Here is a 14,286-nt window from a genome sequence, read left to right as displayed (position 1 = left end):
GCATGCTACCCGTGGAGATCCACAGGGACTTTTGTCAGCAAGGAGTCTGTGGGCCACTCAAGGGCCCCAGAAAATTTTGGGCCTTTCACATCCAGGGATGCATTCTGGAGGGCTTTTGATGACGACTTTTTCACCCTGATCTCCCAAAATTTAGTTGTACTGCTTAATGTGTGTTGTATTTGTATTTTCTTTGCACATTTTTTTGCCTTTAACCAAAACTGATATCACAACCTGCATGCTTGTTTGATAAGAGCCCTGTCACACCTTGACACACCTTAGCCTGCACATGCCAACGTATGAAAAATGCGCAGAATATGTTAATGCAGCTGTCACACAATGACTGCTCCGTTTCCACCAAGTGGTTCGGGTCGGTACTACACGATATGGTGCGCGTTGGAAAGGTTAAGTCTGGCTTGGTTTGCGTTTCCACCGCTGGCAGAACCCTTTTGTTTGACTGTCAGAACACGTGGCGAGCATATCATCGAGCACGTTGTCATGCAGCATCTCTTCTCTTCTTCTGTTTTTTTTTTTTTTTTACTAGTTTGGAAGGTCCTGCAATTTATAATCCAGTGCAATTTACAGTGCATCCAGAAAATTTCAAAGCGCATTTCCAAACACGCTTCACTTTTTCCACATTTTATGTTACAGCCTTATTCAAAAATGGATTAAATTAATTTTTTCCCCTCATAATTCTACACACAATACCCTATAATGACAATGCAAAAATAAATAAATAAAAAAAAAGATTTTTATGAGATTTTTGAAAATTTAGATTAAAAAAAAAAGAAAGTAAGTATCCACAGCTTTTGCAAAGAAGTTCAAAACTGAGCACAGGTCCACTCATCATTGGCAGCACAGTGGCTTAGTGGTTAGCACTGTTGTCTCACGGCAAGAAGGTCATGGAATTGATTCCCACCTGTAGCATTTCTGTATGGAGTTTGCATGTTCTCCCCGTGTTTCCGTGGGTTTCCTCCAGGTGCTCCAGTTTCCTTCCACATTTAAAGACATGCAGGTTATGTGAATTGGAAACCTTGTAACTGCCCAGGTCTCCCTTGCAAAAGAGGTCTTGATCTCAATGGAACTAACCTGGTTAAATTAAGGTTAATCATCCTTGAGATATTTCTACAGCTTAACTGGACTCCACATAGGGTACATTCAGCTGATTGGGCATTATTTGGAAAGACACACACACCTGTCTACATATAAGGTCCCACAGTTAACAGTGCATGTCAAAGCACAAACCAAGCATGAAGTCAAAGAAATTGTCTGTAGACCTCAGAGACAAGACTGTCTCGAGGCACAATTCTGGGGAAGGGTACAAAAACATTTCTGCTGTTTTGAAGGTCCCAATGACTGGTCACCATCCCTTTTCCTGGAGAGCCCCTACCCTGTATGTTTTCCACGCCTACCTACTCAAGTCACACCAGATATTGTAAGAGCGGTGCTCTTACAATATACAAGAGCTCTTGATTGGCTGAGCACATCTGATAGAGTTTATTCCCTGGGAGTGGAACAGAGAGAGTTGGGAAACATGCAGGGCAGGGCCCCTGCAGATACCAGGATGGGCACAGCTGGGCCAGACAGAAACAACTCTTTAGTAAGAGGCACATGGCAATCCGCCTGAAGTTTGCCAAAAGGCACCTGAAGGACTCTCAGACCATGAGAAACAAAATTCTTTCTTTGGTGTGGATGTCAGGGTCATGTTTGGAGAAAACAAGGCACCATCCCTACAGTGAAGCATGGTGGTGGCAGCATCATACTGTGGGGATGTTTTTCAGTGGCAGGAACTGGGAGACAAGTCAGGATTGCGGGAAAGATGAATCCAGCAATCTACAGAGACATCCTGGATGAAAACCTGCTCCAGAGTGATCTTGACCTCAGACTGGAGCGACGGTTCATCTTTCAGCAGGACAATGACCCTAAGAACACAGCCAAGATATCAAAGGAGTGGCTTCAGGACAACTCTGTGAATGTCCTTGAGTGGCCCAGCCAGAGCCCAGACCTGAATCCGATCGAACGTTTCTGAAGAGATCTGAAAATGGCTGTGCACCGACGCTCCCCATCCAACCTGATGGAGCTTGAGAGGTGCTGCAAAGAGGAATGTACAAAACTGCCCAAAGATAGGTGCACCAAGCTTGTGGCATCATATTCAAGAAGACTTGAGGCTGTAATTGCTGCCAAAGGTGCATCAACAAAGTACTGAACAAAGAGTGTGAATACTTACGTGCACGTGACATAACTAAATGTGTGACAGTAACATAACAAAATGTGGAAAACAGTGAAGAACTGTGAATACTTTACGGATGCACTGTATTACCCCCCCCCCCTCCCCAAAAGATCACACCTTTGTTATGCCAATAATAAAAAGTACATTAAAACAATGGCCAAAAAAAAATTCCAAACTTAAAGCTGATAATACAGAAAAACATACTCCAGTATACAGTATGGATGATGTTAGACACCATCTATTCGAATCCCCTTGTTCTTACCTTGTGTTTGGATTTGCGTTTCTTCTTGGCCCGCCTCTTCTCTCTTTCACGCTCTCTCTCTTTCTTTCTTTTACGCTTTCGACGGTGAGACCTCTCATCATCTGACTCACTGCTGGCATGGCGGTCCTTCCCTCTCTGAGGTTTCTCTCCCGGTCCATCTCCTCCTGCTTCACCTTCTACTGCTTCATCACCACCATCTCCACCGACCCCTGCTTCTGCAGCACATGTACCCTCCTCTTTTACCTCCATCTCACCTCCATCATCTTCTAGCTCACCCTCCTCCAGCTCTCCATCCTCTGGCCTGTATATAAAAATAATACACATGCAAACTGGTTACACATCTCCTCAGTCTGTTCGCCATTGTATATGGAACATTTTAAAACACCCTTGACAGTCCCTTCAGTTGTTCCCTTGTTTACACTCAGGGTCACCACAGCAGATCCACAAAGGATATGCATGTTGAGTTGGCACAAGTTTTACACTGGATGCCCTTCCTGATTCTAACATGGAGAATGGGCCGGAGTGATATACAAAGTCTTAATACATTCTTTTATGACACCAATTAAAGAAAACTCTGGATTCATTGATTGTTTTTTATTATGCTCTTTTATATCATAGTAAAAAAAAATTTCTACAGCATGATTAAATTAGATAATAAAATGTGTAACCCAAAATCAAACAAGTTGGTATACAAACATCACACAGCCATTCCTTTAGAAAAACACATCAAAGTGCATTCAATATTCCTATATCAGAGGCCACATCTACACCTTCCAAAAAATGTTTCTCATATCTGGACTGTATCCACATATAATTAGAACCTGATAACATTTCGACATGGTAATAAAATTTGACCACTCTGTCCAGCTCATGTCACACACCCACTGGTTTGGGCGAGTCCACAAAAGACACTATTCTATTCACTATTCGGCAACATGGTGGCTTAGCGGTTAGCACTGTTGCCTGACAGCAAGAAGGTCATGGGATCGGTTCCCGCCCTTTCTGTGTGGAGTTTGCATGTTTTCCCCGTGTCGTTGTGGGTTTCGTCCCACAACCAAAAACACGCTTATTTCTGAATGTGTATGAACGAGGTGGTGGTCGGAGGGCCCGTAGGAACAGAATGGCAGCCACGCTTCCATCAGTGTACCCCAGGACAGCTGTGGCTACACTAGTGGCTTACCACCACCAATGTGTGAATGTGCGAGTGAATGAATAATAATGGAACTTATAAGCGTCGGGTCAGACACGACAGCCAAGTAATCACAAGTGTGACGGGACACATAAAGCATTAAAAATGTTTTGATACAACATTCGAGCATTATCACCTTTGATATGATTTTATCTTTATATTAAACCAAGATTTTCTCATGGTGTATTTGCGAAACAGAAATATCTGCATAAAAAATAGACCAGCTGCATCTCCGTCTGGTCTATTAATTTATTAATAGACCAGACGGTCTAAATAATAATTAAAATTATTTTAATTTATTATTTATTAAAAATAATAAATACAACAATGCATAAAAAATAGTCTCGATATGTGTGAACATTTCCAACAACAGCGTCCTCAAACCTGAATTTAGCTTGATGCATGTAATGTCTAAAACTGAAAATATCTTCATTTAACCCTTATGCATTTTCTTTGTCATGTCTTTTGAGTATTTCATATCTTTTTTTCATCATGTTTTTGAGCTCTCTCTCTCTCTGCTTTTTCTGCATCAGTGTCACTGCTGCTCGGGATCTGTCTTTGCCATTTTGGCCGTATCACTCCACACTTTTAAACCTGGCACACCGACACAATGTTTGGTGTGCACTCTTAGTGTCCAGCCCCCTGTGGCGTTTATTGTTGATTGATCTACCATATACATTATTAAACGCTATTCTAACTAAATATTTACTTTTACTATATTTTGAGGACCACAATATAAACAAAACATTTAAGTTTCTTGTGTCATCTTTGGCATTTTATATCATGTGCCAGTATTTTATTGTTTATTATAAGTCATACTGTATGGTTTTAAATGTCAAATGAATTCAATTCAATCCAATTTCATAAATGTACTGAAGGTATGGCCCATTTTATTTTGAAATGTACAGGGGTATTATTTTATCTTTCAGGTCTATAACTCATATTTAGTAGGAGCATGTTCTTAGCACATATGGTAATATATCAACAGTTCTAAAGATTAAAATTCTTACTGTACAAGTGAGATACTGGCTGCAAAGATTATAGTTAGGAATACTTTTGTTCAAAGTGTCAGTTATATATACTGGGGGACGTTCTCATGAAAATACTAACACATATATGTGTTTTTTTTTATAAACAAAGAGTATTAAATTCACATTTCATTTAGGGTTTTACTGAATATACTGATTATTCAAAACCAAGGTGGAATGTTGTAACATACAGATTGCATGGCTTTACCAGTACAAAATATATTAAGGCCATTTTTTTTAATGGTCATTTGGCATCTCCCTTTTTCCTAACTTGGGGTCACCACAGCAGATCAGATATGGATCTGTATACTGATTTGGCGTGAATTCTATGCCAGATGCCCATTCCTGACCCGAGTGCACATTACATGATAACGGGCAGGGGATGTTTTGAATTGGGAATCTTCCGTTCTGAAAACAAGCCTTTTAAATGCTTGACCACCATGCTGCCCATAAGGCCATGTTCTCTCATGTCAAACAATATATTTATGCTCTGTTTTTCTTATTTATTGTCTTTGGTTTAAATCTACTGGGTTTGACAGGCTTGGGGACCAAATTTGGCAATAGAGTTTCAAATGATTAGTTTGTAGTGGATATGCACTTACAAACAGCTTGGGAAGCCAGTCACTTAGTCTCAATGACATGATCAATGATCTGGGTATGAAAGCCAGCTGTTGCCATGCCAAAATCATTTTCTGATAGAATTACATACGTATCAGGGCTACAGGTCCGCAGATGGTTTGGCTTCCTGAATTGGAACAAAAAAGAAACTCTACAATCAAATACTACTGAAAAAATAAAGGTGGGGGGCTAAAAATGGAAATAAAAACAATGGCACATTTACGCTTCTGTAGCTTAAAAAAAAAAAAAAAAGTTCTATTTTTAGCTCAATTCCTCACCTTATGATAAAGGCATAAAATAAATAAATCAGATGCCTACTTTGATAAATATTTCAATGTTTATGAACATGAAAATGTTGCTATAGCCAGAATGAGAGAATTTAGTGGTTCATATACCGTATATTTGTTGTTCTTTACTGAACATGCAGCATTTCCTGGGTTTTTTTTTTTTTTTTTTAACACAAAACAACAAAAGCAGATGTAATTGGTGTCTTCCAAAGTCAAAACGTGCACAAGTCACGTGAGAAGTGCTCATAGTCATATCCTATCGAAAACAGGTTACATGGCAATAGTTTTTACATATCATAAAAACAAATCTTATTTTACTTTTTTTGGTTCTGCAAAAGGTAAAATGGTTTATAAATGTGTCAACAGTTTGTATTAAAACATACCAAATACACAATATAGCTGAAAGTAATTTCAAAGCCAGTGACAATACTTTTGTTACAAAATGTACCAATTGTGCCTGAGCAGTAATTCTATTTAACAACACTTTGAACAGTTTGTCAAACTTCAGTCACTTCTGTGAGAATTTTGTAAAGCTCAGTTATTTTCATGAACTACAGAGTCTGAACTGATTGATTTTCATATTTACCCAGAGTCCATGCTCAGAAATAGGGCCAGTATTAAAATGATGGGGGGTACTTACTGTGACAGGCTTCCTTCACAGTTTGCATGAACTTTGTGGGAATTGGAAATGGGCCAACTGAATAAGATACAAACGGTTTGCTAACTAGGGGGGGTGTGTTACAAAAAAAATGAAGCTTCGTGACTGACTTGAAACACTTTGAAATGCTTTGTAGACGTTTTACACTTTGGTACTTTAGTGGATGTTTGGGACGAAGTCAGTGGGGAGACGACTGTGAAACAAAAGTGAAAAAAAACACCGAACAGTGTTACCGCCGACAAAATAAAGAGCGGAAAAAAAATGTATTTTTAAAATGCGTCATGTAGTCTGCCAATTAGTAGCACAAGTAACATGTCGATTACGTAAGAAGTCTCACCCCGTCCCCCCAAAAAAGCCGCATTAAAACACAATTTTAACTTACTAAAAGGCAACCGAGCGACAAACTCTTTATCGACTCGATTGTAGCTTCCGAGTGGTTTTGATGTTTCACAGGTATTAATTTAACGAGTCGAATAGTGTAAATGCATCGCTAAATCCATTAGCAGTTAGCTTGATTCTGGCTTAGCTAAAACTAGGCCTATTAACCGCTAGCAACAATCGATTTAATTTAGCGCCTGTAACATTACAAAAACGATCCCGAATCACAAAAAAATATTAATTACACAAACATTCGTGACACTGTGTACACACCCAATCGACATTTTGTATTCACTGCCGATTGCGTTAAATTAAAAAGTAAGCTCGTTCGGCTTTTTTTTTCCCCTTCCACCTTTAGCCGCTTGTTTGCTCATTGATCGTCGAACGTGTTTAGTTTAATTACACTGTATTTACTTTTGTTGTTGTTTTTGGCTTCCTGCTACTTGGTGCTAACATGGCGTTCGTTACCTCCGCACTCGTTTTCCAGAAAAGACGAGTTTAATCCTTTTGAAAGAGAAAAAAAAAAAGCCCGGGATTGTGTGTAAAAGCACAGTACAAATAATAAATATTTCATTGAAACATGTTTGCAGGATTACTCGACCTTTCGTCAGTGTTGTATTCGTGGTTGGTAGTTGGGGAGTTTGGATGGACAGTCATGCTTTCCACAGCCATTTCCTCTACCTACATTGAGGTGCAAAAATTACTACTCGACACTGGAACCTGCTGGCTTATGCGTCACTTCACTAGGATCTACTGCTTGTTTGGTTTTTAGGAAGAGGTTCAGTTCATAAGAAGTAATTCTCCATGACATGAATTGAGTCCAGGTTCTGTCCGTCCTACTGGAGCGACGTCAAATGAACACTGACTTAAAATGGCCGACCTTCTTCTCCGAGCACAAAAGAGGCGGCGCCTTCCCGAGCAACGTCACGACCAACAACGTCACACGCTTCTGCTTCTTCTTCCTAACATGCGGTTGACGTCCAGTTTGGAGAGCGTTGTCACGCCACCTACTGGACAAGGGTGTGGGTACTTTTCGTTCTCCGACCCAGATCTCTGAACTCACACACACACACACACACACACACACACACACACACACACACAGAGTACAGGTCCATAAGTAATTGGACACAGTGACACACTTCTTGTAATTTTTCTGAAAACACCCCAATGGAGCTGAAATGAAACAATGTGCTCACAGTAAGAGGGATTTAACAAAACATCACATTTCCCATTTAAGAAATACAGTACAGCCACTTGTAAAGTATTATAATAATGACAAACTTGTACCTCAACTGCCCATCACTTCACCTTGTTATGCAACACGTTTCATCATACATGTATTTGAATGGTAAATGGACTGCATTTATATAGCGCTTTTCCATCTGCAGATGCTCAAATAGCTTTACAATTATGCCTCACATTCACATACCAATGTCAGGGTGCTGCCATACAAGGTACTTACTACACACCGGGAGCAGCTAGGGGATTAAGAACCTTGCCCAAGGGCCCTTAGTGACTTTCTGGTCCAGCTAGGATTTGAACCGAGGATCCTCTGGTCTCAAGCCCAATGCTTAACCACTCGACCATCACCTACCCTAATATTCAAAATATATTTTTGTTGAACTTTCTTTCACACCTGCGAACAGGTTATCAGGTGAACATGTTTGAGAACAAATCATTTCCCAAAACTGAAATACAATTCTTCTAGGTTCAGCTTCTACTTTTACCGTTTGCTTTTGAGATTTTATTATACAGTGCTGTTTTTACTGGCATGTGTATCTGTGAACAATAACTCAAAAAAGGCGGGATGGATTTCTTTCAAACCTGGAGGGAATATTAGTTAGAGAGACATCTAGAGGTGATTTGATTTTAAAGTAGTTTGGTCAAAATTTAAAACAGTATAAAAATAATTAAATATAGAGTTAGCAGCAGTGTCTGGAGTATTGCACAAATAGTACTGCACTCAAGTTTTCTTCAAACAGTAGGAACAGTCTGGAGGAAGGCAGGGAAGTGAGGTTAAGTGGCGTTTAACAGTCTGATGGCCGGTGGAAAATAACTGTTTTCGAATCTTGCTCTTCTGCACAACATGCTGCGGAACCTCCTGCCAAAAGTCAGCGTGGAGAACAGTCCATTGAGGGGGTGGGTGAGGTCGGTGAGGATCCTGTGAGCTCTGGCTAGGCATCACCTGTGGACAATGTCTTGGATGGGGGGGAGTGAAGTCTCAATGATCTTCTCCACTGTCCTCACCACTCCAAGGACTTCCAGTCTGAAGCCTTACAGCCCCCAGACCAGACAGAGATGCAGCTGGTCAGCAGACTCTCGATGGTCCCTCTAAAGAAGGTGGAGAGGATAGGATGGGGGGAGGGAGGCTCTTCTCATCCGTTGCAGGAAATGCAGACACTGCTGAGCTCTCTTTGCCAGGGAGGTGGTGTGAAGTGACCAGCTGAGGTTGTCTGTAATGTGCACCTCCATGAACTTGGTGCTGCTGACAACCTCCACCGCTGTGTCGATGAGGAGTGGTGTGTGGCTGGGTCGGGATCTCCTGAAGTCAACAATGAGCTCTTTTGTTTTGTCGATGTTCAGGTTGTTCACCTTACACCAGTCCACCAGATGTTGCACCTCCTCTCTATAGGCCAGTTCATTATTGTCCTGTATGAGGCCCACAACTGTTGTATCGTCCGCATACTTCAGTATGTGGTTGGTATTGTACCTTGGACGACAACACTCATGGGTCAACAAGGTGAACAGCAGGGGGCTCAGGACGCAGCCTTGGGGGGAGCCGGTGTACAGGGAGATGACACTGTAGGTGTTGTTCCCCATAGGTTCTGCCTGACGAAATCCAGCAGCCAGTTGCACGGGGTCGTGTTGAGGTCCAGTTTGTCAGATTTTCCCCCGCCTGGTCCTGTATTGACTTTTTCTTACCACTAGATGGCGCCCTTTGTTCTGTTTATGTAATATTTTCTGTTCTCCACTTGATGGCGCCCTTATGTTGTTCTGCACACCAGGTTGGATTTATGACTGATTACTCATGGAATATTTAAGATCAGATTTTATGTTCACTACTTGCCAGATACGACTGTAGACTTCCAGGTCTGTCTCTGTGCATTGCTTAACCGTTTGCCTTGCCAGCCGCCAAGCCTCGTCCACGCTCCTGACAGATATCAGAGGGTTTTACCTGACTGCTGCACTGTGACCTTGAATGCGTCTCCCTAGCTGTGCGCTCAGACGCCACAAAGCACCCTGCAGCTTATTCTGAGGTAACGCCGGCCTGGCCATCTAATCTCCACATTAGAACGAACTGTCTTCTCCTTGTGTTCCAGAACTTTCCGGTACTGGCCCCGTGTGGACCTGGACCCTGGTACACGGTAAATTCCCGGCATGGAGCGAGCTTGGACCAAACGCCAGTTAAGTTCTGCTCCTTCTCTGTGGGATCCCGCTCTCACGTTCCTCAGATTGTGACTGTGCTTTGATAAAGAACCATTCTAGAACTTTGTTTATGAACTGTGGTATCAAACAATTGAGAACGCTGCCCAGCTGTATCAAGTCCAGCTTGATTGGTGCTGCGCTTCAACCCGCAGTACTTGACCTTTGACCTTGGAGACCACTTATGAACTATGAACAATTGCTGAACAGTACCGGACATTATTTCATGCTCCCTGTGAGTTCCTGTCATTGAATTTAGAATTGAATTGAATTATTTTATTTCGACACACATGGTTGAATAAAAAAAGAAATACAATATTTACAAACACAAAACAAAACAACAACACAGCAAAACAGAAAACAAAATACAATAATCCAAAACTGACCAAAATCTAAAACCCATGTGACCGAAAGGGGGTGGGTAGAAGTATAACTTATCAAAACCCACCCCTTATTCCACGAAATCAATAAATACACTCACTACTAATTAGATTGACCATAATTGACTAATTGACATAATTGACTACTAATTGACCATAAAATTTTATTACAGAGATTAGAGCATGCCATAGGTATTAAAGGCACTGCGCTGCGGTGGTTTGAATCATATTTGTCTAATAGATTACAATTTGTTCATGTAAATGGGGAATCTTCTTCACAGACTAAAGTTAATTATGGAGTTCCACAAGGTTCTGTGCTAGGACCAATTTTATTCACTTTATATATGCTTCCCTTAGGCAGTATTATTAGACGGTATTGCTTAAATTTTCATTGTTACGCAGATGATACCCAGCTTTATCTATCCATGAAGCCAGAGGACACACACCAATTAGCTAAACTGCAGGATTGTCTTACAGACATAAAGACATGGATGACCTCTAATTTCCTGCTTTTAAACTCAGATAAAACTGAAGTTATTGTACTTGGCCCCACAAATCTTAGAAACATGGTGTCTAACCAGATCCTTACTCTGGATGGCATTACCCTGACCTCTAGTAATACTGTGAGAAATCTTGGAGTCATTTTTGATCAGGATATGTCATTCAAAGCGCATATTAAACAAATATGTAGGACTGCTTTTTTGCATTTACGCAATATCTCTAAAATCAGAAAGGTCTTGTCTCAGAGTGATGCTGAAAAACTAATTCATGCATTTATTTCCTCTAGGCTGGACTATTGTAATTCATTATTATCAGGTTGTCCTAAAAGTTCCCTAAAAAGCCTTCAGTTAATTCAAAATGCTGCAGCTAGAGTACTGACGGGGACTAGAAGGAGAGAGCATATCTCACCTATATTGGCCTCTCTTCATTGGCTTCCTGTTAATTCTAGAATAGAATTTAAAATTCTTCTTCTTACTTATAAGGTTTTGAATAATCAGGTCCCATCTTATCTTAGGGACCTCGTAGTACCATATCACCCCAATAGAGCGCTTCGCTCTCAGACTGCAGGCTTACTTGTAGTTCCTAGGGTTTGTAAGAGTAGAATGGGAGGCAGAGCCTTCAGCTTTCAGGCTCCTCTCCTGTGGAACCAGCTCCCAATTCAGATCAGGGAGACAGACACCCTCTCTACTTTTAAGATTAGGCTTAAAACTTTCCTTTTTGCTAAAGCTTATAGTTAGGGCTGGATCAGGTGACCCTGAACCATCCCTTAGTTATGCTGCTATAGACGTAGACTGCTGGGGGGTTCCCATGATGCACTGTTTCTTTCTCTTTTTGCTCTGTATGCACCACTCTGCATTTAATCATTAGTGATCGATCTCTGCTCCCCTCCACAGCATGTCTTTTTCCTGGTTCTCTCCCTCAGCCCCAACCAGTCCCAGCAGAAGACTGCCCCTCCCTGAGCCTGGTTCTGCTGGAGGTTTCTTCCTGTTAAAAGGGAGTTTTTCCTTCCCACTGTTGCCAAGTGCTTGCTCACAGGGGGTCGTTTTGACCGTTGGGGTTTTACATAATTATTGTATGGCCTTGCCTTACAATATAAAGCGCCTTGGGGCAACTGTTTGTTGTGATTTGGCGCTATATAAAAAAAATTGATTGATTGATTGATTGATAGATTCACACACACATGCATGCAAATATATATATATATATATATATATATACATACACACACACACACACACATGTATGCAAACACATATATACATACACACACACACACATCCATATATATATATACACACACATATACACACACAAATACTTGTACGATACATATACCATCACATACGCTTCCCAGTCATATTACAGGACTTGACACAGTCACTTCACGACGATCCCACTACAATATTTTGAAACAATTACTTTTTTGCAGAGTCGCTTAAAACATGCCAGAGTACCACACGTTTTGATCTCAATAGGAGACTCATTCCACATCCTCACCCCTGTCACAGATACACAAAAACCTTTTACATTGGTGCGAATTAATGGTTTCTTGAATAATACACAGCCACGTAAACTATACTCAGAATCCCTCATTTCGAACAGCCTCTGGACATGTCTCGGTAAGGCTTGGTTTTTTGCTTTAAACAAAATCTGTAGTGTAGTGTACTCCACCATATCTCTAAATTTTATTACGTTCAAAGAAATGAATAGGGAATGAGTTGGTTCACGAAAGTGATTATTGCAGATGATACGTATGGCTCGTTTTTATAGAAGGAATATTTGATTAGTGTTTGATTTATAAGTATTTCCCCACAACTCAGTGCAATATGTCATATATGGTGCTATTAATGAATGGTATAAAGTAAGTAACCCTTCCCCTGATAGTATGTCTTTGGCTTTATACAAAATGGCGATAGATTTGGACATTTTTTATTTAATATAGTTTATATGTACTTTCCAACTTAGTTTATTGTCAATTATAACACCAAGGAATTTATTCTCTGTTACTACCTCTATTTCCGTATTATTTATCGTCAAATTTTTAAATTTAGGTAATTGTTTATTTCCAAATATAATACATTTAGTTTTCCCAAGGTGGAGTGACAATTTATTAGCATCAAACCAAGCCTTGAACTTTCCCAATTCATTCTCCACCATGTCCAGAAGCTGTTCGACATTATCACCACTGCAAAACACAGTTGTGTCATCGGCAAAGAGGACACACCTCAGTGATCTCGACACCCAGCTTATATCATTAATATACAGTAAAAATAACAATGGACCCAATACTGATCCCTGCGGCACACCGCACGTAATTTCCCGGAGTTCAGAATCGATATTGTTAAAATGAACATACTGAAATCTACCATGTACATAACTATTAATACAATCATATGCAAGACCTCTGATTCCGTATTGCTGCAATTTAGATCATAGTATTCCATGATTAACTGTGTCAAATGCTTTCTTTAAATCAATGAAAATGCTTACTGTGTATTGTTTATTATCAATTGCAGTCACTATATTTCCCACCAAATCCATCACAGCAAGTGATGTAGTCTGAGACTTTCTGAATCCGTATTGTTCTTCGCAGAGTATGTCGTATTTTGATAAATAGTCCCGCAGTCTCTTAGCAAAAATTTTTTCTAAAATTTTGGAAAATTGTGGCAAAAGTGAAATAGGTCTATAATTAGAAAAGGTGTGTTTATCGCCGTATTTAAACAGAGGTATTACTTTAGCTATTTTCATTTGAGAGGGAAATGTACCAGTGCTCAGTGACAAATTGCAAATGTAATTGAAAGGTTTTACTATACAATCAATCATTTTTTTCAATAAAGCCATATCCAAACTGTTAAAATCAGTCGATTTCTTACTTTTGGAACCATACACCAAATTATTTCTCTCTCATCAGTGCCACCAATAAACATTGACATAGATTTATTAAATGATGTATTATTGACCCAGAAGTTATTCGATGAGTCAATACTACTAGCAAGATTTTTCCCAACATTAACAAAATATTCATTAAAGTGATTAGCAATAGACTTGTTGTCATTAATCATATTGTTACTATTTAAATGAAAAAAATGAAGGATAATCTCTAACATTTTTACTCTTATTATTTCATTTATAATATTCCATGTGTTTTGATGTTGTTTCTATTTATACCCAGTAACTCACTATATCTTTTCTTAGAAAATCTCATAATATTAATTAATTTATTCTTATATATTTTGTATTTAGTTTCAGCTTCCTTTGTTCTTAATTTTATAAATTGTTTATACAACAAGTTCTTCTTTTTACATGCATTCTGAAGTCCCTTAGTTATCCAT

The 14,286-nt window shown here is 39.8% G+C and overlaps 1 protein-coding gene across 2 annotated transcripts in view; it reads right to left on the bottom strand.

Moving 5' to 3' along the window:
- The window catches only part of zc3h4 (zinc finger CCCH-type containing 4), a 30,456-nt gene extending 22,911 nt beyond the window's left edge, over window positions 1-7,545 (bottom strand). For both annotated transcript variants that reach the window (XM_034168662.1, XM_034168663.1), the window contains exons 1-2: window positions 7,249-7,545; window positions 2,490-2,790 (exon numbers count right to left, since the gene is read on the bottom strand). In XM_034168662.1, the coding sequence (XP_034024553.1) occupies window positions 2,490-2,790; window positions 7,249-7,319 (372 nt within the window). In that variant the 5' untranslated portion in view covers window positions 7,320-7,545. The remainder of the gene's footprint in view (window positions 1-2,489; window positions 2,791-7,248) is intronic.
- Window positions 7,546-14,286: the final 6,741 nt, after the last annotated feature.

This window comes from Thalassophryne amazonica, chromosome 4 (genome assembly GCF_902500255.1).
Source record: "Thalassophryne amazonica chromosome 4, fThaAma1.1, whole genome shotgun sequence".
Lineage (NCBI taxonomy): Eukaryota > Metazoa > Chordata > Actinopteri > Batrachoidiformes > Batrachoididae > Thalassophryne > Thalassophryne amazonica.
Note: the sequence above shows the minus strand (reverse complement) of the source record. Positions and strands in the feature narration are given on the sequence as shown.